The following is a 26,852-nucleotide window of genomic DNA, read 5'->3' as shown; positions in this document are numbered from 1 at the left end:
CAGTGCCTGGAACAAAGGAGATCAATATTTATTTGGTGGGTATACAAATGAAGATAATCCTTCCTGACTACTCCAAATATTTTCTTAGGCACGAAGAAACAGAAGCTAACATTTATTAAGCACCTACTACGTGCTAGGCACTGTGCTAAAAGCTGCATCTACAGGGTCTCACTGAATCTTTATGACAGCCCTACACAGAAGGTACTATTAGTGTTCCCATTTTACAGACCAGGAAACAGGCTTCAAAGGTAAAGCAACTCGCCTGAATTCACACAGCTAGGAAGGAGCAGAGCCAGGGTCCAAACCCAAGGTTGTATGACTCCTTGACACTGGCTGAACAGGACAGGAAACTGGGGAAAAAACAGCCCATCAACCAACCCATTGTGCTAGCTCCCAAGTGCCCAATACAGAGTGAGTGACATTTCCTAGATCTTGTTGTTGGAAGGGGAGGCAGAAGTATGATCTGGAGATGCAGGACCTAGTTAGTGTGAGACTGATGGGGTAAGGCCATTGACAAACCAATATCTCTTGCATCCAGATGCTGGGGGGCAGTGGGGGATGGAGAGCAGATCAGGAAGCAGGAGTGGAGCCACTGGAGTGAGAGGTTCAGGATGGAGGGCAGAAACAGAGAGAGGGCGGGGACCCATCTTTACTGGGTGATGGCCGTGTGTGTGTGTGTGTGTGTGTGTGTGTGTGTGTGTGTATGTGTGTGTGTGTTGTGTGCGTTGCAGAGAGGTGGTGGGCTATACAGGTTGCCCAGAGGATCCTGGCAGGTCCAGACAGATCCAGGGGTGTCCCGGGGGAAGGGGACTGGGGGCCATTTGCCAAATACAGGGGCTGCACACCTGACAGGGGCGGAGCTTGTGCGGTGGCTTCACACCCCTTCAGAGCGCTTTTGTAAACACTGCCGAAGTCCCCAAACACCAGCAGTAATAAACAGTCTAGTTCCTAGACCAAGAGCACCAGGCCCAGGGACCAGGTCTGATTCTACGCCCTGCTGCATGGGGCCTGATGCATGAGGGCATTTTCCAGAAAGGGACACAAAGAGTCAGATAGGCTAGGCTTGCCTCAGGTCTCTAGCTCGCAGGTGACGGATTGGGATTCAGAACCCGGAAACCTCTCGCCCCAGAGCTGTGGTACCCAGAGCAAGGTGACCCAGGGGGAGTCTGAAGCAGCTTCAGCCTGACTCTCTCCAGATATCTGGATCCTCGGCATGGTGCACAGTAATGGACCAGGTCTGGGATCAGGGCCAGGGCACAGGCAGCTGATCTGTCCAGAGACCGAACCCAGGGCCAGCTCCCTCTGGACTGCACAGAGCTTGGCACCCCATCACCCCCAACTCCTGACCCATGCTGGGCCCCTCCTGACTCCCTCCACCTCTGTGCTGTCTGCCTCCGGCAATGCTCCTGCAAGGAAAAGGCCGCCCACCCCACGCCAAGCGAGACCTCAGCCCCGTCCTGAGCAAACCGGCTGGCCCCTGCCTGGGAACACCCTACGTGTGGGAGAGAACTGCTGAGTGCCCGTTCTGCCCCTGGCAGTGTCCCGGGGCCTCAGGGCAGCTTCCCCCTGCATCCTCCCTCCGCAGCCAACCCTAGGACGCCGGAGCACTAACTACCGTGCATATTCCCCGTTCTCTCTGTGACCCCAGGATCACAGACAGAAACCCCTTACAGTGACATGATTCTGAGGTCAGAAGAGGTGTCAGCGGCCACAGCAACCATACTGTCGTATACGAATGGACCTACTATGTGCACGAGTGGTGCGATGCTCTCCATGCATTATCACTACTCCTCACACGACTCCGGACATAAGGTGTTAATAAACCCGTTTTTCAGACAAGGAAACAGAGGCTCAGAAACTTGTTAGGATCTAACCCTCCCACTTGCTACTTCCCACGTTGTGCATCCACTGGGCTAAATTCACCATGAAGTGCAAGTCAGATTAACCCAGAAGCTGAGGTTCTATTCCAGCTCTGCTCCTGGCCTTTACCAACACATATGCTACCCCTCCCCCACCTTCCCCCCCCAGGCCCCGCCCCCCACCTTACCACTCCCCAGAAGCCCACCTGAGACACACGTGACCCTGCTCTAGGAGCTAAAAGAGGTAAAAGGAGGGAAACTGGCATCTGTTGAGCAACAACCTGTGCTGAGCACTTTCATATATTTTTTTCTAATTTAATCTCTTCAACCACCCTATAGTGAATATCCCCATTTTACAGAAGAGGAAGCAGAGGCTCGGAGATGGTAAACTGAGGTCACACAGTAACGTACAGTGCCAGGATTAGACCAGGTTATCTGAATCGAAATCCACGCTTCTGCTGCACCAAACCACTCCTCAGCTCTGTCTAGCTGCCATTTGAGGGTCCTGGCGCACCTGCCACATCGCCTCTGTCCATGACCACCTGCCCACGCCCCACCCAAGCCCTGCGTCCATGAGCAGCAGGCCAGGGATGAGAGGAAAAGGGAATTCACTTCCTGCCCAAAGGCTGGAGGACCTTGGAGCCCAGGATAGCTCCCGGCTGCCCCCTCAGCCCCATGTCCATGATCTGGGCCTGCCCTCCGCAGACCCAAGTCCAGGTGCTGGGCTGGAATGCCGATCCCTGGCCAGCTTTTGTCAGTTCCCCTCCAAGAGGCTGGTCCCTGTTTTCTGTATCACACACTGGCCCTGTGTCCTCCCCTCCCCCAGTGTCCTGCTTCATCATGGACAGGCCCTTGGTATGGGGACTCCCAGACCCCTTTGGCTCACATACTGCTCTATGGCTCCATCCTACCCAGAATATCCTTGAACGTCCATATCTGACTCTTTGTTTTCAAATTTTCTGACTGCTTTGAAACTGTGACTGTCAACCTCACACCTTAGTTCCCTCTACCCACCAGCCATGTCTGCCTGGACTTACTCTCCTCCTTCATACGGCCTGTCTGCTCTGAGATCCCAGGATGCCCCGTGGCCCTGCCTGCAATGACCAAGGCACCCAGTTTCCATCACTGGGTTTCATGCCCCCGAACCTCACTGTCTCTGTCTTGAGTCCCTCGTATCACTGGTGAGCCCTCCCTTCATTATCTGCAGGCCACAGTCCTAGACCCTGATGTGGGTCAATGTTCCCTAAGGCCCTCCTTGTCCCAAGCTCTTCAAGCTTGGACCTCAGCCAAGACATGACAGCCCAGACCTTACAAATGTTCCTGGCCTTACCCAGATGGCCTCTCTGGCCACCGTCCAATCCCTGGCTTGACAGGCAGTGGACAGACTCTTGGTGTAGCTCCCCAGTGGTGGTCAGGGTCAAACAACAGGCAAGTAGACTACAAAGCCCAAATGGGGTTTATCCCCATGACAACAGCCACAAGCACAGCATGGTAATATATGCACCCAGGAGGCCACAGCTGGTACAGGCGGCTGTGAGTCACTCATGGCTCAGCCTCAGAGCAGGTAGAACTGCGGTTCTGGTGTGCATGCTGCCCTACTGCTGGGGGCAGAAGGGCTAAGTCTAGAAAACCAACATTTTCCACTTCTCAGACCTGGTCTAGCTCTTTGACTCAGCACTGGTCCCATTATAATCCCTGACCATCAGGTTCTCTGGGTCCTTCAGAGAATGCCCAACTCCACCAGTCATTATGGGAATACATATTGAAACAGCTTCACAGCACCGCTCCTGACCAATATGGCAAGACAGGAAAAAAAATCAAAACAAAATAAAACGGACTTGTGGTTGCTAAGGGGGAGGGGGAGGGGGAGGTGGCGCGGGGAGGGGGAGGTGGCGCGGGGAGGGATGGTTTGGGAGTTTGGGATTAGCAGATGCAAGCTATTATATATAGGATGGATACACAACAAGGTCCTACTGTAAAGCACAGGGAACCATATTCAATACCCTGCAGTCAACCATAATGGAAAAGAATATGAAAAAGAACATATATATATATATATATATATATATATATACATATATAAGTGAATCACTTTGCTGTATAGCAGAAATTAACACAACATTGTAAATCAACTATACTTCAATAAAATAATTTTTTAAAAAATAAAATAGGGCTTCCCTGGTGGCGCAGTGGTTGAGAGTCTGCCTGCCAATGCAGGGGACACGGGTTCGTGCCCCGGTCCCGGAAGATCCCACATGCTGTGGAGCGGCTGGGCCCGTGAGCCACAACTACTGAGCCTGCGCGTCTGGAGCTTGTGCTCCGCAACAAGAGAGGCCACGACAGTGAGAGGCCCACGCACCGCGATGAAGAGTGGCCCCCGCTCGCCGCAACTAGAGAAAGCCCACGCACAGAAAAGAAGACCCAGCACAGCCAAAAATAAATAAATAAATGAATTAAAAAAAAATAAAATAAAACAGCTCCAAACAAAAACGATGAACCTTACTATTGGAGGGCTGTGTGGACTGGCCATACATAATTGGTACCATGGTAAATGGGTTCAATATTTCCAGAGAACTATCTAGTAATATGTGACAATATAGAACTGTGCACATCCTTTGACCTAGTGATCTCGCTCGGGGATCGCTTCCCAGTGAAATGTTAAGAAAGTAATTTGTACAGAGATATTCATAGCAGTGATATTTATAACAGCAAGAAATTGGAAAGGGCCCAAAGCTTCAGCACCTGGGGACTGACTCAGCAAACTGGGTCGAGTGAGCACCTCAGATGCTCTGCAGCCAGGAGGTGTGGATGTGCGCAGGGTCGGGGGAATGGACATGAGTCCCTGGGCAGGCCAGACAGGAAGTGACCCAGCTCAGAGCCCCACAGACTCCAGCTCCACCATGTAAACGTTCAGTCAGTTACTTCACGTTACCTTCATGTTGATTCAGTTAAGTCAGTAAACTTCGTGTGAATTAGGAAAGCTTTAAAGGTCGTTTTTCAAAAGACATTAAAAATGTTAAAACAAAAGGAATTCCATTGACAAAATTCCATCATGATCCTTGGGCACGCTTGCCTTCCAAGATATCCTCTCTTGAACCTCTGTTCTCTTGTGTCTGTGCAGAAGGAGCCGGGCTCACCCACGGGACCAGATGGGGGCAGTGCAGGGGCTGGTGTGGACCTGGGGGCCCTGGGCCCTGAGATGGCTGTGAGGACCACAGGCCTGTGCGTGAGGCCCCAAACACTGTGGTGGTGCAAGAACCCCATCTTTTCAGGCTTCATCCTTCTCTTCCTGAGTCTTTCTCCCTCAAGGGACCACCCTGGGCACCATTCTTTCTCGACTCTGTGTCTCAGGAAGAGGTTATTAAAGAGGCCTTCCCCTCACATGAGATTCTGGGGGACTAGAACATCTCCGAGAGTCAAAGCATGAGCGTCTATTAGTGGCATTGCAGGCAGAGGCCTGGGCTTCCACATGCCTACAGTAGGACTAGCCCGGGGTATGAGTCCTCACCTAGCTACTGCGCTCTATTAGAATCACCTGAGCGGCTTGCAAAATAGAGATTATTGGGCCCCATCCTAAATAAACTCTTTGGGGGTAGGGGCTGGGAACATGTATTTTTCAAATCTCCGGAGGTTTGCACGGGGCAAATCACTGTCCTAGAGCCTCTCTTGCCTAAGAAAGAAGCCATGGGTCTGTCTTCCTGGGTTCCTGGGTTCAGAGGGCTCTTATCTGGACCAAAGGCCAGCTTGCAGTCAGCAGTCATGGCAGAGACCATAGTCCCTCACACACACACACACACACACACACACACACACACACACACACACACACGCACGCACACGCAGATACACACATAACCCTCAAGGGAAGGCCCCAGCCCAGTAGCCTAGAACATTGGGGAAGGTCCTCCACAGGCCCCTGAAATGGGAACCAGCCTCCTTAGGTCCCCAGAGACCTAGCTTCCCAGCCCCTGCCTTGGCCCCAGCATTGTGTGTCCCTGACACAGGCCGCCTCCCAGATGTCCGGTTCCCCCACTGCCTGCTGCAGGGTCACCAGCTGCAGCTGTGCCTAGCCCACGCCCACGTCCCAGAGGGGGCATCGGGGCCTGCGGCCCCTCCCGCCCAGGCCATACTTACGGAGTCATTTTATAAAGCTGCGTCCTCCTCTCAAACAGCGACCCTCCCCAGGCCCAGGGCCACACCCCGGCCACGGGCGTGGCCTGGGCAGACTCGGTCTCACTGTCTCCCCCTGTCTCCAGGACTCTCTTCAGCTTCACATTGGTGCTTGAGTCCCCCAGCCTGTTGTCAGGAAACACCGAGAGTCGTCACCCTTGCCCACATCCAACCACCCTGCCACATGACAACCGCTGCAGTGGCCTCTGTGGTCCTGGGGAACTGAGAGAGCAAGGGGAAGGATGGGGAGGGACTCTGGATTGGGGGGCTCGTCCCAGGGGTGCTGGAGCAAGTTTCTGAGCCCTATCTAGGATGTTGAGGAGTGACAGGGCGGAGGCCACTTCTGCTGAGGTCTTCCTCCCAACTGTTCCCGAGGTAGCAAGAGACCTGGGGACCCCGGAGCTCCCCAAAGGCACAGTCTTCAAGCCTGTGTGGCCTGATTTGGGGGATCTGGATGCCTTCGGGGGTAGGGGCAGGGGCAGCACCACCTTCCCAGCAATGGCAGGGCTGTACACGCTGGGAATGAGCTTGGGCTGAAGGCGCGCGGGACAAACAGGTATGATGGCTGGCCCCACTGAGCTGACCGCCTCGCGGCAGGATCCCGGAGCGAGGGTGTGGGCAGCACCCCTCCCTAGCTCAGGGGCCCTGCCCTGAGCAAGGAAAGCCAGGCCTGGGTTTCCCGGGGACGTGAGGTCACACAGACCTGATGGGTCCAAGTTTTCCCTGCGGGCACTGGAAGGACATTTCCGTTCGCATCTTGGACCCCCCTCTCATCACCCTCCCACACGCTGGTCTACGCCCAGCCTCCCTCCCGTTTGCTGATAGCGCCCAACTATGAGGGGTGTTTGGGGGCAGCTCGGTGGGGCTGGAGGAAGCCAGGGTTACCGACTGAGGCCTCAGCACTCGGTGGGCGTCGTCACGGAGGCCAGACTTTAGGAAGAACTCGAGTGCTTTGCATCCTGTTCAGAGAATCTTTGTTCTGCTTTTATAGCAACAGTGGACGGAGAACATGAAGGGACAGGGAGGCCCCTTGCTGCTTCACAGCCAGCCTCACACTGTGTTGTCCCTGGGAGCCGTGGGGAAGGGCTGGCGTCACACAGACCCCCATGAGGGTGCACTGATGGCTGAGGCTGGTGACCCACCAGCCAGGAGGAGGGAGCAAATTGGGCTGCATCAAATGCTGAGATTGCCCGCAACTAGGCAGAACCAAATCCTGGGTAACCAAGGGCATGACCGTGACTGTGCTCCATGGGGAACGGGCATCGAGGCTCACACAGTATCTGTCTGAGGATACTTCAGTTTTCTCATCGTGTTTTATTACCCTTCAGTCTCCATAGTGTCTTTGTGGACAAGGCTTCACAGACTTGGGATTCTCTGACCCAGTGGTTCTAGTTGGCAACCAACATAGAAAACATAAAAGCAAGTGGCTCTGGACGAAGCTGGGGGAGGGCGGGGACTGGAGCACCACACCCTCAGCTTCTCCCTCCACCTCCAGTGATTCCCTGGAGTTAGTTCTGGGTGACCCTGGGGCTCCAAATGACATTTGAAAGTCACTGGTCTGGCCCAACCTTCCCATTTTCAAAAAAAGCTGAGGCCCAGAGAGGGTGGTGATTTGCCAAAGGTCACACAGCAAGTTGGTAGCAAAGCCAGGACTGGAGCTAGAACTGAGGCCCCAAGACTCCTAAGCATTGTGACCTCCAGCTCCTACCGAAGGCAGCCAGCCACCCGGCCCATGGTTCTGAACTCCTCCAGCCTTCTCCCGCCCACTAACTGGCTCTCGCGAATGCAGGGACCTGGCGTCTGGGCCACTTCTTCCAGAAATGAGGCCAAGTCAGGCACCTGAGTTCCTGGCCCTTCAGGACTGGGTCTCGACACGTGTTCTGAAAACCTTCTCATTCTTTTCTCCCGGGAAACCTCTCCACTCTCACCCCCCAACCCCCTGCCAACCTGCTGGAACTCCCAACTCTGCTTCCTGATGGCTCCCCTGAGCTCCAAATGCCTCAGAGTCCCTCCAGAAGAACCCCAACTCCCCGGGTCCAAAACTGAACTCATCTCACTCCAGACCTGCTCCATCTCCTATGTTTTCTGGCAACACCTACCCAATCACCCCAGAAACCCAGATGCTACCCTAACTCCTCTGTCCTTCACCTAGCCCTGTGGGTTCGACCTTCGGCGCCCTCCTTTCAGTCCCTCTCCTCTGTCCCCCATGGCTCTCTCTGGGTTTAGGCCTCACGTGTCTCCAGCCTCCTTCCAGTCTCCTGATCTCCAGTTCTGCTCCAAGAGCATCACACTTTCCAAGGTCAATCTGAGAACATCACCTTTCTGCTAACAAGGATTTTTCGACAGCCGCTCATTCCACAGGACAGAATCCAAACCCCTTGTGAGGCTGTGTGAGCTGCCGCCCTCTGTCTCCTGCTTCTCCCTGCCCTCCCCTCCAGGCTGGCCCACGTCTGCTTTGCTCCAGTCCCCCTTCAAGTCTCCTTCCAGATCTCCCCAAGCGACTTCATCTTTCTCATCTCTCTGCCTCTGCACACACTCTCTTCTCTCCCCAGATCACGATTTCTCCAAGGGTGGCCTGAGGGTCACCCGCTTCGCTATCCCCAAGCACACTGCAGACTCCTGGGCAATGCGTGGCCCAGACTGACCGAAAGAGAGTCTCTGCGTGTTTAACAGAGAGCCCACGGGTGCTGCGCACCCAGTGCTGAGGAGCAACTGTATCAGGCCAGCTGCCCTTGTCCTGGCCTCCCTCCTTCTCCAGCTGGGCGAGGGGTCTCCTTTCTGCCCCACGCTCTCAAGGGAGTGGCTGGCTGGGACTGGGTGTTTCCTCTTCTGGGCTGTGAGCTCCATGCAGGCAGGGACCATGTCTTCCTCCTACTTGGGAATCCCCAGCACCTGGCACAGAGAAGGGGCTTAGGTAGCTAGTGCTGAATGAATGGGGCCTCCAGGTGAGCCCCAAAGCCCAGGACCGGGAGGAGGTCCCAGCTGAGCTGGTGACCCGCTGCAGCTTGTCTGGAAATCTGAGAAGCGGCTCCCAGTGTCTCTGAGGTTGCACCTGCCCCCTTCCCCTCACCCCATGCACAATAAAGGAGACGTGTGGTGCGGGGTAGGTAACTAGGACCTACTGAGAGCTTCACACAGCGATGCTTAATACCCAGGTCTCCAAACAACGTTTGCATGCATACATACATAAGTTTATTATAAATTTTGCTGATGTAAAGGATGTATAGCACATAATTTACAAATAAAAATTCCATATAGCCAGGTGATTGTCCCCCAAATCAATGTGTTCATTGATTTTTGCTTTATGCTCTAGCTGGAGCCAACCTATGGCTGCAGTGACGAATGGGCGTAGTTCCAACTTGCGTGTTGGTTGATATTTTCGTTTAACAGTAAGATGAAGGTGAAACAACTGTGTCAAAACATCACTCATTCATCAGTGATTTGAGTGACTTCTTTGCTGAATCGGTTAACAGTTTTTGAACACTGGAAAAATAATTCTTCAATAGTTTGTGCTATTCACAAAAAAGCAGCCACAAACATGACAAACTTGAAAGTTTAATCTGCACTCCTAAAATTGTTTTCCATCCCTTTCTTAAGTCTAGACCATCAACAAAAGAATAAATCAAGTCTTAACTTGTAGCATCTGCTGACTTCCAGGGAAGAAATACTTCGATTTTGAGACGTGACTGAATGCGGAGTCGGGAACAGATACACAGCGGTGCCTCACAACAGACCAGCCGCCACACAGATACAAGGGACACACATCACCTCAAGAGCACAGATGTGGTCCAATGTCGTAAAAAAATTAACCAGTGGGGAGTCTGAGTATTTATCACCTTTGTTTTTAACATTATTTAAATTTATATAGTTTAAGTATTAATAACAGCTATATTTAGCAACTGGCTTACAAAACTCTTCCTTTATTGTACAATTGATTCTCATGGGGCGATGGGAGCCAGCTGCAGGACAGTAATCCTAAAGGACTGAACATGACCAGCTGTAACCCACCAGGCCACCAGAGGGGCCGGTCCTCTCCCCAACCCTCGAGAGTCTAGGTTGTGAGCTGCCAGGGATGGGATCGCGCTTGTTTCCCCACATGAGCCTCAGGTTCCTCAACTTGGAGAGGAAAGACTACGGCCACCAACGCCTGTCGCTTCTCCAAACACACTCACATGCTAGTTCATTTCCATCCCTCCCCCAACACACACACACACACACACACACACACACACGCGCGCGCGCGCGCGCGCACACATGACCTTGGACACACCTTGGATGCGTGTAACTTCATGTAGCCCTCCCCCTCCCAAGCCACACCACATACAGTAATGTGCCTGCCCCTCCTCCAGGTGCAGACGAGCAAGCACGTGTACAGCTGCCTCCCGGACATCACCTCAGACACGCCACATATATATTCTTCCTGCAGCTATATCTTATACTCACCACTATCCACATACCCTACACCACAACATACACACACGCACATGTACCCGAAACGCCTTCACATACTTCATATGCGCATCTCCCCCACCAAATACCTGTTACCCCCGACTCAAGGCATCTCACACATCAATGGGTGTCATACCCTGCCCACCACGCACCTGCCCCACTCCAGATGTACCACACACACCTCCAGCACGTACGCACACACACTGTGCACGCATGCATCCCGTCACCCGCCTCATCTCTCCATGCTCACCTAGCACAGGCGTTCACACGTGCCACCCCGCACGCAAGCTCACACTCCAGGCATCTTCATATCACGCCCCCTTTCCAAGGCAGGAGACTCCGCCTACCCCCCCTACCAGAACTCTAAGCCCACCTCCTGGATCAAGGAATGTGAGGGGATCCTGGCAGCAAGAGCTGAGAAAGCTGGAGTGTGCTTCCCTGGGGTCACAGCTCAATTCCTGGAGGTCAGGCCCCGGCATGAGGCCCAGGGAGGATGACACAGGACGGGACAAGACATGGCACAAACACTGCTGGCTCGATACTTTTGTGTCTTTCAGACCCAGCCTCAGGCCCCTTGGGTGGCTCCAGCAGCCCACCTCCTTCCTGCTCTCCCCAGCGCCCCACCCCCCCAAACAAAGATGCCCCACCTGGTTCCAGAAGCTCCTCCCACGCCTGGCCAGAGCAGGTCTCCCTGGGGTCTGGGGGCCTCGCTCAGGCGCAGTGAGGGCTGAGCTCAGGCTCTCCTGGGCTGGTGGGAAGGTGAGCAGGGAAGTCAGGGCCCCCAGCTACAAGCTCCACAGATGCTCGCAGGACGCAGGGGGCGTCCCCTTCCTGTCTTGCCAGACTGAGGCTGTGGCAGAGGCACACCCTGTCCTTGGCAGTCCCGACCCTCAGACCCACCTAAAGGCCAGGCCCTGCCCAGTCCCCCCAACCACCACCCTGTACTCCTTTTTTTTTTTTTTTTTTGCGATACGCGGGCCTCTCACTGTTGTGGCCTCTCCTGTGCGGGGCACAGGCTCCGGATACGCAGGCTCAGCGGCCGTGGCTCACGGGCCCAGCCGCTCCGCGGCATGTGGGATCTTCCCACCCTGTACTCCTTTACTGTCCTGGCCACCCGGCCCATTATGGGCGGAGGTGGGTCCTGGGGTGAGAGGGCTATCTCTGCTTCCATCACCCCAGCATTTGTGTGGCCTGGGTGAGGGCCTCCCTCCTGGGCCTTGAGGGAGGAGGAACCAGTGCCCAGCAGATGCCAGCTGGGCTCCAGGTCCCATGATGGGCAGATGCCAGCACTTCTGCCTAGAGCACCTCCAGCTCACTCTAAGAGCAGCCTCGGACTGGGTCTGCTGGACACAGGAAAGTCATCTCAATGGCACTTCACCCCTCCTTACAGCCACCACCCAGCATCAATCCAGAATATTGCACCAGGCCTTAGTGAATGATGGTGAGGTACCCACCTCTCTCTTTAGAAACTGTTTCTCTCTCTCTCTCTCTCCCTCCCTCCCCCGCCCCATCTCTCTCTCTCACACACACACCCCCTAGACTGGCCCTACCCCAGTGCAGCCTGTTCTCTCCGGACTCCACATCCTGGTCTTCCCAGAAGATGCTGCCTACAGGTTTCCATGGAAACAGTAGTGGGGCTCCCTGACTACTGAGTTACAACAAGTCCTTCTCTCTGCCTAACTTAGGAGGCTTCCAGGGGACCCAGGCTGGGCATCTAGGCCTGGGCTCCAGACTCACCTTGTGGCCAGAGGCAAGTCCCTAACCCTCAGGCCTCAGTGTCCCAGGGGCTCAGTGAGGATGAGCTGGTGACACTACAATTAATAATTTTCTTACATATCAGAAATATCTAGTTAAAAATATAAAACAAGAGATCCTATCCTTTCCACAAAAGCAACAGAAGAAATAACATATCCCGAAAAACTTTACAAGAAATGTCTCAGACATACATGAAAACATACTAAAATTCTAAAAAAAACACAAGAAATCTTACCTGTACAAACACCCCTGATTTAAGGAGATGCATACTCTGTTCCTGTCTGGTATTATAATTTTCGTATGCATTTCTACAAATGAATTTATAGATTTGATGCCATTCTAATCAAAAGTGCAGTAGGATTTTTTTAACTGGATAAATTTATTCCAAAATTCATCTGGAAAAATAAGCCAATTTTCCAAGACAGCCAAGAAAATTTTATAAAAGAGAAAGAATAAGGAGGCACTTCCTACATCAGCTCTCAAACTGTACTAAGACTGAAATAACCAGAACAGTGGAACTGGCTCGAGAATGCCCAAACAGACCAATGTAGTGTGGAAAGGGACTCACGTCTATAGAGGAAATTGGCTTATAATAAAGATGGCCTTTAAAGACTGAAGAAATGTTGTACTATTTACCAAATGGTTTACAGATCAACTTGCTATCCATTTGGGGGAAAAAAGCTTTATCCCTACTTCATACCAGACACAAAAACAAGTACCAGACAGATTAAGATTTATTTTAAAATAGAAAACATTTCTACAAGGAGAAAATATTAGACAATACTGTTCTAATCATGCATAGGGAGTAGGGGAGTTTTTCTAAGCATGTTCCTGGATCCAGAAGGCTACAGATTTTATTAGGTTCAAAACGACAGTCTTCTATATGGCAATAGACACCGTAATTGAAGTGAGTGCAAAGTTGGCAAACGTGCAATGGGGTGGCACGTCATATATGCTGGGGAGAGTGCTGAACGATGGTCTTTCTGGAAGGAATGTCTAATACTAATGTATCAAAGACCTTTAAAGGGCTTCCCTGGTGGCGCAGTGGTTGAGAGTCTGCCTGCCGATGCAGGGGACACGGGTTCGTGCCCCGGTCCGGGAGGATCCTGCATGCCGTGGAGCAGCTGGGCCCATGAGCCATAGCCGCTGGGCCTGTGCGTCCGGAGCCTGTGCTCCACAACAGGGAGAGGCCGCAGCAGTGAGAGGCCCGCGTACCGCAAAAAAAAAAACAAAAAAAAAAACCTTTAAAGACATTCACTCTTTTTGAGCCATTAATTTCACTTCTCTGAAGCTATTCTAAGAAAGTAATCAGGTGAGCATGGAAATTTATGTACAAAGATGTTCATCACAGAGAATTTAGAAATTATTGAAATAACCAAAATAGGAGAGTGATTAAATAAATTTCAGTAAGTCCATAAAAAGAGCTATTATAGAGCCGCTAAAAGTTTTAAATATTAAATGATGTGGGAAAACATGTTACGTGAAAAACTTAGATGACAGTCGACACAACATTGCAAAAAGGATATATGCACACACAAACATATATAATTGCTTTGTGAATGGATCCAAACTGCATATTTTTTTGGATAATGCCTAAGAAGATTTTTTTCCAAAATAGTACCTAAAGAGAATTAAATCCATTTTCTTGATTAACAAACAATTTTCTGCAATAGCAGCACAAAACAAAACAAACTTATTTTTAGAATTCACTCTGCAATGTCCACAACTTGACTCCACTCCACTCTGCGAAGCTTTACTGTTTCCAGGGGCATGGCAGTAACTAGTTCTGGGCATTGGCTATACAAGGCTTCTTCTCTCACCCTGAGTTTAAGCTTTTCCTATGTCACAACAGCCTTTCTTTGAAGAGTATTAGTGCAAAGTTTATAAAAATGCATCCCCCAAAAGGGCCAAATGCTGTTGGTAGGGCAAGTGAAAATGAAGCGGTTGAGAAAAGCACAGGAAGAAAGAGCTAAGAGGCAGAAAAACAGCAGAGCATGTATTTTCTTTAAGGTCTTATAGTCAGACAGAGTTTATTTTTAAGATGACAGACTTCACTGAAGGGAAAAATAACATAGGACTTTACCCTGATTTTTTTTTTTTCTTATTTTATCAGATGTTTTTTGCTTTATGGTTTGGCCGGCCTTCTTTCCTTCCTCCCTCCCTCCCTCCCTCTCTCTCTTTCTTTTTTCTTTTTGTATGAACTAAGGGTTGCCAGGAGTGGGCACAGAGTAAAAGATTAAAAAGAAATACATGGGGCTTCCCTGGTGGTGCAGTGGTTAAGAAGCCACCTGCCAATGCAGGGGACATGGGTTTAAGCCCTGGTCCGGGAAGATCCGACATGCCTCGGAGCAACTAAGCCCGTGAGCCGCAACTACTGAAGCCCGTGCACCTAGAGCCCATGCTCCGCAACAAGAGAAGCCACCACGATGAAAAGCCTGCACACCACAACGAAGAGTAGCCCCCGCTCACCACAACTAGAGAAAAGCCCGCATGCAGCAACAAAGACCCAACGCAGCCAAAAATAAATAAATAAAATAAATACATTTATTAAAAAAAAAAAAAATACACGAAGGGTGGGAATTCCCTGATGGTCGAGTGGTTAGGACTCAGTGCTTTCATTGCTGTGGGCCCGGGTTCAATCCCTGGTCAGGGAATTATGATCCCGTAATCCGTGAGGTGCAACCAAAAAAAAACAAAACAAAACATGAAGGAAAAGGTGCTTAACTTCACTATTCATCAGGGAAATGCAAATCAAAACAACAATACCACACACTCACCAGGATGGCTAAAATAAAAACACTTTTGATGAGGATGTGGAACAACCAGGACTCATATACTGCTGGCAAAAGTGCATTTGGAGAACCATTTTAGAGAACTTTGGCAACACCGGCTGGAGCTGAACATAAAACTCAGCAATTCCACTCCTAGGTACATAGCTCGCAGATAAGCATACACACATGCAGCAAGAGACAGGTACAAAAATGTTCATAGGCCTTCCCTGGTGGCGCAGTGGTTGAGAATCTGCCTGCCAATGCAAGGGACACAGGTTCGAGCTCTGGTCTGGGAAGATCCCACATGCCGCGGAGCAATTAGGCCCGTGAGCCACAACTGCTGAGCCTGCGCGTCTGGAGCCTGTGCTCCACAACAAGAGAGGCTGCGATAGTGAGAGGCCCGTGCACCGCAATGAAGAGTGGCCCCCCGCTTGCCGCAACTAGAGAAAGCCCTCGCACAGAAACGAAGACCCAACACAGCCATAAATAAATAAGCAAGTTTTAAAAAAAAGGACTGAATGTGTAAGGTACTTTAAAAAAAAAAAAAAAGAATGTTCGTAACAGCACTAGTCACAGTTGCCAAACACTTTAAACTCCCCAAATGCCATCAACAGTAAAATGGACATATAAACTATGCTATAGTCACACAAATACTATACAGTGACAATAAATGAACAAGTGTACTTGCCTAATTTCACAAATATAATATTGGCAAAATAAACCAGACCCCAAGAGGGTATAACAAATTATTCCATTTATATAAATGTCAAACACAGGCAGAATTAATCCATAATGTTAGAAGTCGGTTTAACTGCTTTGGAGGGGGAAGTTACCAGAAAGGAGTTCAAAGGGAATTTCTAGGGTGCTGGCAATGTTTTGCTTCTTGGTCTGAGTTTTGTTAAGATAACTGTGTTCAGGGCTTCCCTGGTGGCGCAGTGGTTGAGAGTCCGCCTGCTGATGCAGGGGACACGGGTTCGTGTCCCGGTCCGGGAAGATCCCACATGCCGCGGAGCGGTGGCCGCTGGGCCTGCGCATCCGGAGCCTGTGCTCCGCAACGGGAGAGGCCACAACAGTGAGAGCCCCGCGTACCGCAAAAAAAAAAAAAAAAAAGATAACTGTGTTCAGCTGTGAAAATTCATTATAATCTGTGTACTCAATATTTGTGCATTTTTATATGCACTATACTATAAAGAAAAGTTAAAAAAATAGAAACAAATCAAAATGCTAACAGGAGTTGCCTCTGGGTGTTAGGATTATAGGTAATCTTACGTTTCTTCCTTATATTGTTTTATGTATCCCAAATTGACCGCAATGAACATATGTTCTTTTAAAATTTTTAATATTATTTTACAATATATGTTCATACCCCATGATGCCACCATGTTTCTAAAAGGTGTTGTGAAGTTGGCCTGGGCAAGAGCCCTTACTTCTTTTCCTGAGGAGTATCCATTTCCTCTTTCCTGAGCCTGGGCCAGTGGTTCCCAAATCTTTCTAGACATCAGAGTCTCCTGGGAAGCTATTTAAAAATTCAGATTCTTGGGCTTACTCCCAGAGATTCTGATTTAGTTGGTCTAGGATGGGCTCCAATATGGCATCCCTCAAGTTCTAAGGTACTAGGATTACACACCAGTGTCTGAACTGTTGAAGCTTCATCTCTCCCTGCTGGACAGGGTCTGGGAAAACCTGCCTGGGGCACTGATCATCCCCCTTGGGTAGGGCTGTGAAGTGGGGACCAGGCCCTAGGATTTGGGAGCTTTCTGGGAGAGTGAGAGCTTGGAAGTCCCAAGGCAGCCCCTGCTTCAGCCAGACTACAGGGGAGGGAGTACAGCAAAGCCCTTAAGAGCACAGATATGGAGTCAAATAGACATGGGCTCAAATCCGGCTTTGTGATAAGCTCTGTGACCTCTCAGGACTTAGCCTCTCTGAGCCTTAGTTATATCACAGAAATTCACGGGGATTCTAACACCTATTTCACAGAATTATGAATGTTAAATAAGACAATTTATGTAAAACACTTAACACAAAGCCTGGCATGAAATAAGATCACAATGTTAATAGTGATGCTATATACTATATGTGAGGATTACTTAATACTTACAGAATTACTACATTTAATTGAATATTGTATTTAACATTATATATATTATAGAGAGAGACATTAATTGATATTGAGTATGGACAGTCCAAATAATGGAAAGTCTGATGTTCTGATGATTGTTTTAAGAAATATATCTTTATCTATTATGATATGGTCCCCTTTGTAGACACTATATATCAAAATACTCATATGTACAAATTCATTCATTCATTCAATAAAGGTTAAGGGCACAAGCCTTTGAAAGCTTGCCTCACCACTTATGTGACAATGTGACTTTGACCAATTTACTTAACCACTGTGTGTCCCAGTTTCTTCATCTCATACTGAGAATGAATATGGTGGTTGTGACTGTTACATGAGTTAATACGTGTAAATGGCTTAGCACTGTGTGTCCTCAGGAAATTTTAGCTATTATGGTCCTTTCAACACTTATTCTGTGCTTACTGTTTACATGCACTGTAGGCTGAGAACCCAACAATGAAAAAGACAGACATGGCCCCTGCCTTCATGGAGCTTGTAATCGAATGACAGTAATATATATAAACCACTTTTAAAATGGATGAGCAAATGGGAACTTTCCTAGCAGAGTTACATTGCATGGTGGCATGTCCCAATCATCAAAGCCCTTCACCACATCCTATTCTAGAATCTCTTTTCAACAAGAATTTCCTGTGACACATCAGGCTCCTTGTGGCACAGTTTCTGACTTTCATGTAGGAGATAGCTCTGCCGAGAAGCCTAAAACCCAGCTACCCCAAGACCCTCCCTGGGGCTCAGGCCCATGCAGGCCAGGATGATGATACAGCAGGGCTCCCTCTGAAGCAGGTATAAATGCAGCCACATGAAGGCTCATGCAAGTCTAGCCCCTGTGCAGTAGAGCACGAACCCTCAAGCCCAGTGCTGCCCAGCTCTGGGAGGAAGGCTCTCCTGCACTGAGCTCTTCTGCTCTGAGACAACCAGGCCAGTGAAGGGCAGCTGGTCTTGGGTCTCCTTGCTTCCACCAGCCATGCCTCCATACCCAGCTTTCATTCATTCAGTGCATTCACACTGAGCACCCACTCCTGTCCTCCACCAAAAGTACAGAGCCAAGCAAGATGGGGCTTTACCCTCAGAGAGGTCACAGTCCAGTAGCAGATTCACATGTAACCCGTGATTACAGTAAAAGGAAAATGATACTTGATGACAATTTGAATACACATATGAAGAACACTGGAAATGGTAAATATGTAGGTATATGTAAAATATTTTTTCCTCATTAAACAAACAAACAAACTGAATTCAGCAACATATAAGAAGGATTATACATCCTGACCAAGTAGGATTTATCCCAGGGGTGCAGAGTTGGCTTGTCATCCAAAAATCAATTAATATAATCCACAATATCAGTAGAATAAAGGACAAAACCACACAATCATCTCAATAAACCCAGAAAAACCATTTGAAAAAATTTGACACCACTTCATGAGAAAATCATTCAACAAATTAGGAATAGAAGGGGATTTCCTCAACCTGACAAGGAGCATCTATGAAAAACCAAAAACTAACATACATAAAAGTGAAAGGCTGAATGCATACCTATCAGATCAAAACAAATCTATTCAACATTGTACTGGAGGTTCTAGCCAAGAGGAACAGGCAGGAAGATGAAATAAAAGGCATCCAGATTAGAAAGGAAGAAGTAAGATGATCTCTATTCATAGATGACATGATTTTGTATAAATAACACCTGAGTGTCCACTAAAAGCTATTAGAACTAATGAACAAGTTCAGCAAGCTAGCAGGATACAAGATCAATATATAAAATCAGTTATGTTTCTATATATTTGCAGTGAACAATCCAAAAATGAAAGTAGGAAAACAATTCAATTTACAAAAGCATCAAAAAATACTTCGGAATGAATTTTTTAAAAAGAAGTATAGACTGTTCATTGAAAACAACAAACTTCTTTCAAAGAAATTAAAGAAGACCTAAATAAATTAAAAGATATCCTGTGTTTATGGATCAGAAGATTAAATGTTGTTAAGACAGCAATACTCCTCAAATTGATCTACAGATTCAACACAATCCCCATCAGAATACCAGCTGGGTTCTTTGCAGAAATTGACAATCTGGTCCTAAAATTCATATGGAAATTCAAGGGGCGCAGCATAGCCAAAACAATCTTGAAAAAGGACAAATTTGGGGCTTCCCTGGTGGTGCAGCGGTTGAGAGTCCGCCTGTCGATGCAGGGGACACAGGTTCGTGCCCCGGTCTGGGAAGATCCCACATGCTGCGGAGCGGCTGGGCCCATGAGCCATGGCCGCTGGGCCTGCGCGTCCGGAGCCCATGCTCCACAACGGAAGAGGCCACACAGTTAGAGGCCCGCGTACCGCCAAAAAAAAAAAAAAAAAAGGACAAATTTGGAGAGCTCACACTTCCTGATTTCAAAACTTACTACAAAGTTACAGTAATCAAGACAGTGTGGTACTGGTACAAGGACAGACTCATAAATCAATATAGTAGAATTGAGAGTCCAGAAATAAACTCACATTTACAGTCAATTGATTTTTGGCAAGGATGCCAAGACCATTTGATTGTAGAAAAAACAGTTTTTTCAGCAAATTGTGCTGGGACCACTGAATATCCAAAATAAGAAAAATCTGGGAACACCCCCCACCTCACACTATATACAAAAATTAACTCAAAATTACTGAAAGACCTAAATGTAAGAGCTAAAACTATAAAACTCTTAGGAGGAAACATAGGCATAAATCTTTGTGACCTTTGATTAAGCAATGATTTCAATAGATTTGACACCAAAAACACAAGCAACAAAAGAAAACAATAGGTAAATTAGACGTCATAAAAATTTTAAGCTTTTGTGTTGTAAAGAACACCATTAAGAAAGTGAAAAGACAGCCCACAGAAAGGGATAAAATAGTTGCAAATTATTATCTCACAAGGGACTCCTTATATCTAGAATACATAAAGAATGCTTACAACTCAGTAATAAAAAGACGGTCCATTTAAAGATGAGCAAAGGATCTGAATAGACATTTTTCCAAGGAAGATACATAAATGACTTACAGGCACACCATTAGTCACCAGGGAAATATAAGTCAAAACCAGAATAAGATACCACTTTACACTCACTAGGATAGCTATAAGCAAAACCACAGATAAAATGTGTATTGGCAAGGATGTGGAGAAATTAGAATTCTCATGCATTGCTGGTGGGAATGTGAAATGGTACAGCCACTTTGGAAAACAGTCTGGCAGTTCCCCAAAAAGGTTGAACATACAGTCTCCCAGAAGTTCTACCCTTAGGCATATACCCAAGAGAAAGGAAACATGTCCACAACTATTCACAGCAGCATCATTTATAATAGCTAAAAAGTGGAAACAATGTGAATGTCCATCAACTGACGAATGAATAAACAAACGTGATGTATCCACATAATTGAATATTATTTGGCAATGAAAAGAAATGAAGTACTGAGACATGCTACAACATGAATGAACCTTGAAAACATTATGATAGGAAAGAAGTCAGTCACAAAGGACCACATATTGTGTGATTCCACTTACATGATATGTCCAGAATAGGCAAATCTACAGAGACAGAAAGTAAATTAGCAGTTGTGTATGGATGGGGGTGGGGAGAGGAAGGAGGAGTGACTACTAATGGGCATGGGTTTTTTTGGGGGGTGTGGGGTAAATTAAAATGTTCTAAAATTGATTGTAGTGTTGGCTGCACAACTTAAAACACATTGAACTGTACACTATAAATAGATGATTGCACGGTATATAAATTATATCCCAATAAAGGTATTTTTTTTTAAGATAATTGACTGTTTAAAGCAAAAATAATGACAATGTATAGTTGGGTTTATATCAAAAGTAAAAGCAAAATGCATGACAACAGCTAAAAGACAAGAAGGGGGAATGGAAGTACACTGTTGTAAGTTTCTTATGATATTCATGAAGTGGTATAACGTTTTAAGGTAGACTGTGGTAAGTTTAAGATGTACATTGTAAACCCCAGAGTAACCACTAAGAAAAACAAACAAAAACATAAACAAAAATAAGCTAAGAATAGAGATAAAGTAGAATAATAAAAGACACGGAAGCTAATAACTAATAAGCTAAGAAGAGAGATAAAACAGAATCATAAAAGACACCCACTCTCAAAGAAAGTAGGAAAAGAAGAAAAAGAAAACAAAGAACAAGTGGGACAAATAGAATACTAATAGCAAGATGGCAGATTTTAAATCAACCATATTGATGATAACATTATATGTAAATGGTCTAAACATTCCAATTAAAAAGCCAAGCTTGTCAGACTGCATAAAAATGACAATGAGGGACTTCCCTGGTGGCACAGTGGTTAGGAATCCGCCTGCTGATGCAGGGGACACAGGTTCGATCCCCGGTCCGGAAAGATCCCACATGCCTCAGAGCAACTAAGCCCGTGCGCCACAACTACTGAGCCTGTGCTCTGGAGCCCGTGAGCCACAACTACTGAGCCCGCTCACCTATAGCCTGTACTCTGCAACAAGAGAAGCCACTGCAATGAGAAGTCCACGCACCACAACGAAGAGTAGCCCCCGCTCGCCGCAACTAGAGAAAGCCAGCGCGCAGCAACGAAGACCCAACTCAGCCCAAAATAAATTAATTAATTTTAAAAAATGACAATGATACAATTTCCAAAAGAAACCCACTTTAAAGTCAGAGGGACTTCCCTGGTGACACAGTGGTTAAGAATCCACCTGCCAATGCAGGGGACACAGGTTTGAGCCCTGTCCAGGAAGATCCCACATGCCATGGAGCAACTAAGCCTGTGCACCACAACTACTGAGCCTGTGCTCTAGAGCCCTCGAGCCACAACTACTGAGCCTGCGCACCTGGAGCCTGTGCTCCGCAACAAGAGAGGCCACCGCAATGAGAAGCCCGCGCACCGCAACGAAGAGTAGCCCCCGCTCGCCGCAACTAGAGAAAGCCCGTCGCCGCAACTAGAGAAAGCCCGTCGCCGCAACTAGAGAAAGCCCGTCACAGCAACGAAGACCCAGCGCAGCCTAAGATGAATGAATAAATAAATTAATTTAAAAAAAATAAAGTCAGAGAGGTTAAAAGTAAAAGGATAGAAAAAGATACGCCATGCAAACACTAATCAACAGAAAGCTGGAGTGATTATATTATTATCAGACCAATTGGACTTCAGAACAAGAAATGTTACCATAGATAAAGAAGGACATTTCTTGTTGATGAACGGGTTAAGTTCTTGAGAGGACATAACAATCTTAAATGTTTCTGTACCTATGAACAGAACTTCAATACACATGAGGAAAATCTGATAGAACTAAAAAGAAAAAGTAAAAGTAAGAAGGGTCTAGGGAACAGCTCTAGTCATCAGTTAGAGATGGAAATTAAAGCCATGGTAATCCATGAGACCACCAGAAACAAGTTTAAGGGAGAAAAGAGACCAGGACAGAATCCTGGGCCATATCAGCACTTCCAGGGTGAACAGAGGAAGAAAATCTCATGAAGAAAACTGAGAACTAATTATCAGGATGGCAGGTGGTAAAGGAGAGTGAGGGGTCACGGAATGCAAGGAAGAGGGCTTCAAAAGGCAGAGTGCACTCAGTTGCGTCAAATGCTGCTGAGAGGTCAACTGGGAACTGAAAGCTTCAGCTGGTTTTACATTAAGACTCACTGGAGACACGGGATGAGAAGCTCGGGTGGTAAAGTGGGGGAAGCAGCCAGGTCGTTGTGGATTAAAGACTCAGCAGGAGGTGAGGAAATGGAGATAATAAACAATGGCTTTGATTTTAACAAGCTTGGCTGAGAAGGGCAGGAGAGAGAGGAGGTTGTAAAGTCAAGGTGTTTTTGTTTTATTTCGTAACTGGCTTACAAATGAAGGAGCCAGGAGAGGGGAGCCGATGAAGATGAAGATGGGAGAAGCAACAGAGAGGGGATCTCGGGTGGAGGGGCAGAGGGGAGGGTCCCCAGATCTCTGGTAGAGAGGTTAGCTGGAAGAGGAACACCTATCTCTCAGTATGATGGGGGCCAGAAGCATGGATGGGCATGGATGCAGGCCAGGGCAGAGGTTAAAAAATTAACTCTTGGCAAATTTTCTTTACTTTATAAAGAGAGAGCCTAGGTAGACTGCTGGGAATGAGTAGGGAAACTGTGGAGTAGAAAAGCAGAGGGATTGGGACTTCCCCGGTGGCGCAGTGGTTAAGACTCCACGCTCCCAATGCACGGGGCCTGGGTCCGATCCCTGGCCAGGGAACTAGATCCCACATGTGTGCCTCAACTAAGAGTTCGCATGCCACAACTATGGAGCCTGCCTGCCGCAATTAAGACCCGGAGCAACCAAATAAATAAATAAATATTTTTTTAAAAAAAGAAAGAAAAGTCGAGGGATTATGTGAGAGCTTTGAAAAAGCTGAAGCGGAACTGGAGTGGGCCTAGGCAGTAGAACTGCTGGGCCATACTGGGGGCTCAGCTGAGGCTGTGGACCATGAACTTGGACTAGTGTCAATTCGTGAAGGGATTCCCATCCCCCACCCTCCTCCCCATCCCTGTAAGTAAGGAGAGAAGGCAGGCAGTTACCATGTTCTAGGGGTGGCGTGGGAGACTAAGGGGGCCAGGTGGTGACTGGTGAAGAGTTGAAGTAACAGGTCATGGGGTCCAGACTGCATAGGATCAAGGGTTGATTCAGGGCAAGGAGAAAAACTAGGAGGTAGGAGCCTGAAGGTGTCTATGAACAGACATAGTGGAGTGGAGGGAAACAATGCATAGGAGGTGCGGAGAGATTAAGACTTCAGAGGTGGAACAGCTTCAAACAATGATAAGATCCCAGTAATGGGTGATTGAAGTAAAGGTGACATTCAGTGAGTTGATGACAACAAAAATCTCAGAGGCCAGGGTACAGAGGAACTGTCCTCACGGACATGGAAGCTGCCAGTATGATTGGTAGAACCTACAATAAAAACACTGTGACAAGATTCTTTTACTCTGGCTATGTCCTTCCATGGCTGGACCATGTAACTTTGCCATCGATTATGACTATTCCCAGCGTACAGAGATATGTCCCTAGAACTCAGCCTTAACCCTGAGGCTGCCTGGCCCCTCAACTCCCTTGTCCCTCTACTCACAGCCCTGTGAGCCCATACAGGCTGCCATGAGTAAAATGTCACGCTTGTTGGCACCATCTTGAATTATGCAGTTTTCAAGGGATACTGGCAGAGCCTTTCAACATGGAAGAGCCAGGGTGGTGTGGGGGACCCTGGGTAAAGTAGAGAGGCCCCAAATCCCGGAAAGAGTCATCCCAGAAAGCTGGTATAGCCAGGTGTCTCTGCCAGCCAGGCATCAGCTGTGGGTATATAGCCCACAGTATACTCAGGGCCTCCATTCACAGGAGGCAGGGTCAAAACCAGAGGACTGTGCACTCCCAGTAGGCTCCTTGACTCCCACACAGCGAGGCTGGCTCCCAGGCCTGTAGTGCATAGAGCCATGAGCAGGGGGCCTGGGTTCTGGTCCTGACTCTGCTGTGAACTTGCAGTGTGACCCTGCCCTGACGCCTCAGTTTTGCCTGCTAATCAAAGGGTTAGATGCATCTTAGAGATTCTCTCGGCCTCGATAGCGTATGGGTGGCGGGTGCCAGCAGGAGACCCATCAGCTCGCATCACTCAAAACGCACCGGCTGCAGAGGACGAACGAGCTGAAGTCTTCAAGCCTCATTAGAGTCACACAGCAGAGTCCGCCCCCTGGGGTTCAATCCTTACACCCCTCCCCCTCCTCCTTCCCAAGAGCCTGTGAAGTAGCCTCAAGGGATATACCACCTCCCCACCCCCACTCCCCATCTTTCTCCGCATGAACTTTTCTTTAGGCTAAAAAGTCAACCTGGTTTGAGGCTGTAGAAAAGGAGAACACAGGGCCATACTGAGACCCATGGTTCTCCACAGAGCCCCCCTTTTAGGACACTTCATCAGAGACCTCAGCAGAAACCCAGGACCAACATCCATGAGGGCGCAAACCAGAACCCCTGATGCCCCCCTATGTCTTCCGCCTGGTCCCTGAAAGGGCAGGCAGATTCCGCAGGTACTGGGAGCCCTCGGCGCACACTGCACCTGGGAAGGGGGTCCGACATCTTGCCTCATCTATAAGGCAAGGCCCCTCCTACAGAGGGCAGCTGTTCCTGCCCATCCCCTGGGCCAAGAAATATATCCTAGGGACCCTGCCATCAATAAAGCACAAATGAGGCTCAGGTCAGGAGTCCTAGAAAAGCCCCATCTCCTGACTGCAGAAGCAGGCCGTGGGGATGCCAGCCTAGGGCAGGGAGAATGTGGGTCTGGGGATCTGAATACTCTTAGTGGTCCTGGGAATGCCTGGCTGAGGGACCCAGGACAGGCTGGGCAGCAGACTCCCGAACTCTGGGCCCTCTCAGCAGCATCCCCTGGCTGGAGTTGGGCAAAAGGACCACAGAAGGGTCCAGGAGGAACAAACCCAGGCCACCAGCCACAACAGCCACAGTGAGGGAAGACTTCACTTAGGGGTCACACGCTCCAGCGCACCCCACTTCCCACGCACACGGCTGAGCGCAAACCGCGTCCACTGCTGCCGAGCCGCCCTCTCCTGCCCACGCCCTCCCCACACAGGCTCCTGTGGGCAGCACTTCCCCGGGCAGCACACCCTCCTCCCCTGTCAGCTCACCGAGCGATCTCCCTTCCTTCCTTCCAGTACTTCCTCCTGGTTGTTCTCCTGAGGACAAAAAGCAGGGGTGACTCCACGGCCTTGTGCCTCACCTCGTCATTCCTGCCCCTTGCCTGGCCGGACCGTGCCGCTCAAGGCCTCCTCCAGGGCCTCGGTCCCAGCCACTTCCAGTGGGAGCTAAGTGGGATCAGGTGGAGGGACTTCCCGCAGGTGCTGGCTCTGTGGGGCGCAGGACAGCAGGCAGGCAGCTCAGAATGAGGGCAGTAACGGCTGAAGCCAGAGGAACAGAGCACAGGGGCGGGGTGGAGGCTGCAGGAGGAGCCCACCAGCAGAGGCAGAGGGCAGAAGCCGCCAGGGGCAGAGGCCTCCCTCCCGTGGTGGAGGGTTCCCCCAAGATCCCAGGCAGGCAGGGGAGCAAAGGCCCCCTGTTCACCTGTCTAGAGCCTGAGGCTTTGGGAGGGATAAGCAGTGGGACCCCATGTGGTAGGGGAAGGGAGGGCCTTGGGACTGCAGAGGGGGGAAGTCATGCGGAATGCAGTGGACACAGGGCTAAAGGTGGTCCATGGGCTAAAGGTGGGGGTGTTGAGTGCTTACCGATCTCTTCGGTGGCCCCGTTTCAGGGGCCCAGGTTTCCTGTGTTGCTTTGAATGCTGAGATCCCATGGGCCGGGGAGTGCCTCCTGGGAACAAAATCCCTGTCTTGGCAAAAGGGTGCAAACCCAGAAAGAAAGCAAAGGGGTCCTGGGCCCCATGGCAGCCAGAGGATGGGGTGAATTTGGAGACTGGTCCTGTTCAGGCTGCACACAAAGACCTGGAGCCCGTTGCAATGCCTTGTCTCACCAGCTCAGTACTGAAGCTAGCACAAGCCACCTGGGTGTCTTCCTCCATCTCCGTGGCAACAGTCAGACTAACCACCACCATCACTGATTCATTAGGACATGGAAACCCTCTCTGCCAGTCACAGTCTCACTCCCAAACCCTTCAGGACAGAGTAAATCTCCAAGTCCTCAGTGGCCATGCCACTCAGGGACACCCAAGTGCTCGTTTCCATGG

The 26,852-nt window shown here is 49.1% G+C and overlaps 1 protein-coding gene across 1 annotated transcript in view; it reads right to left on the bottom strand.

The window, feature by feature from the left end:
- TUB (TUB bipartite transcription factor) overlaps nucleotides 1-26,551 on the bottom strand; it is a 65,286-nt gene extending 38,735 nt beyond the window's left edge. The window contains 3 exon segments of the mRNA XM_032641349.1: nucleotides 25,801-25,848; nucleotides 26,395-26,507; nucleotides 26,510-26,551. Coding sequence (XP_032497240.1) covers nucleotides 25,801-25,848; nucleotides 26,395-26,507; nucleotides 26,510-26,551 — 203 coding nt within the window.
- Nucleotides 26,552-26,852: the final 301 nt, after the last annotated feature.

The sequence above is a fragment of the Phocoena sinus genome, chromosome 8 (genome assembly GCF_008692025.1).
Source record: "Phocoena sinus isolate mPhoSin1 chromosome 8, mPhoSin1.pri, whole genome shotgun sequence".
Lineage (NCBI taxonomy): Eukaryota > Metazoa > Chordata > Mammalia > Artiodactyla > Phocoenidae > Phocoena > Phocoena sinus.
This window is presented reverse-complemented; position numbering and strand designations above follow the sequence as displayed.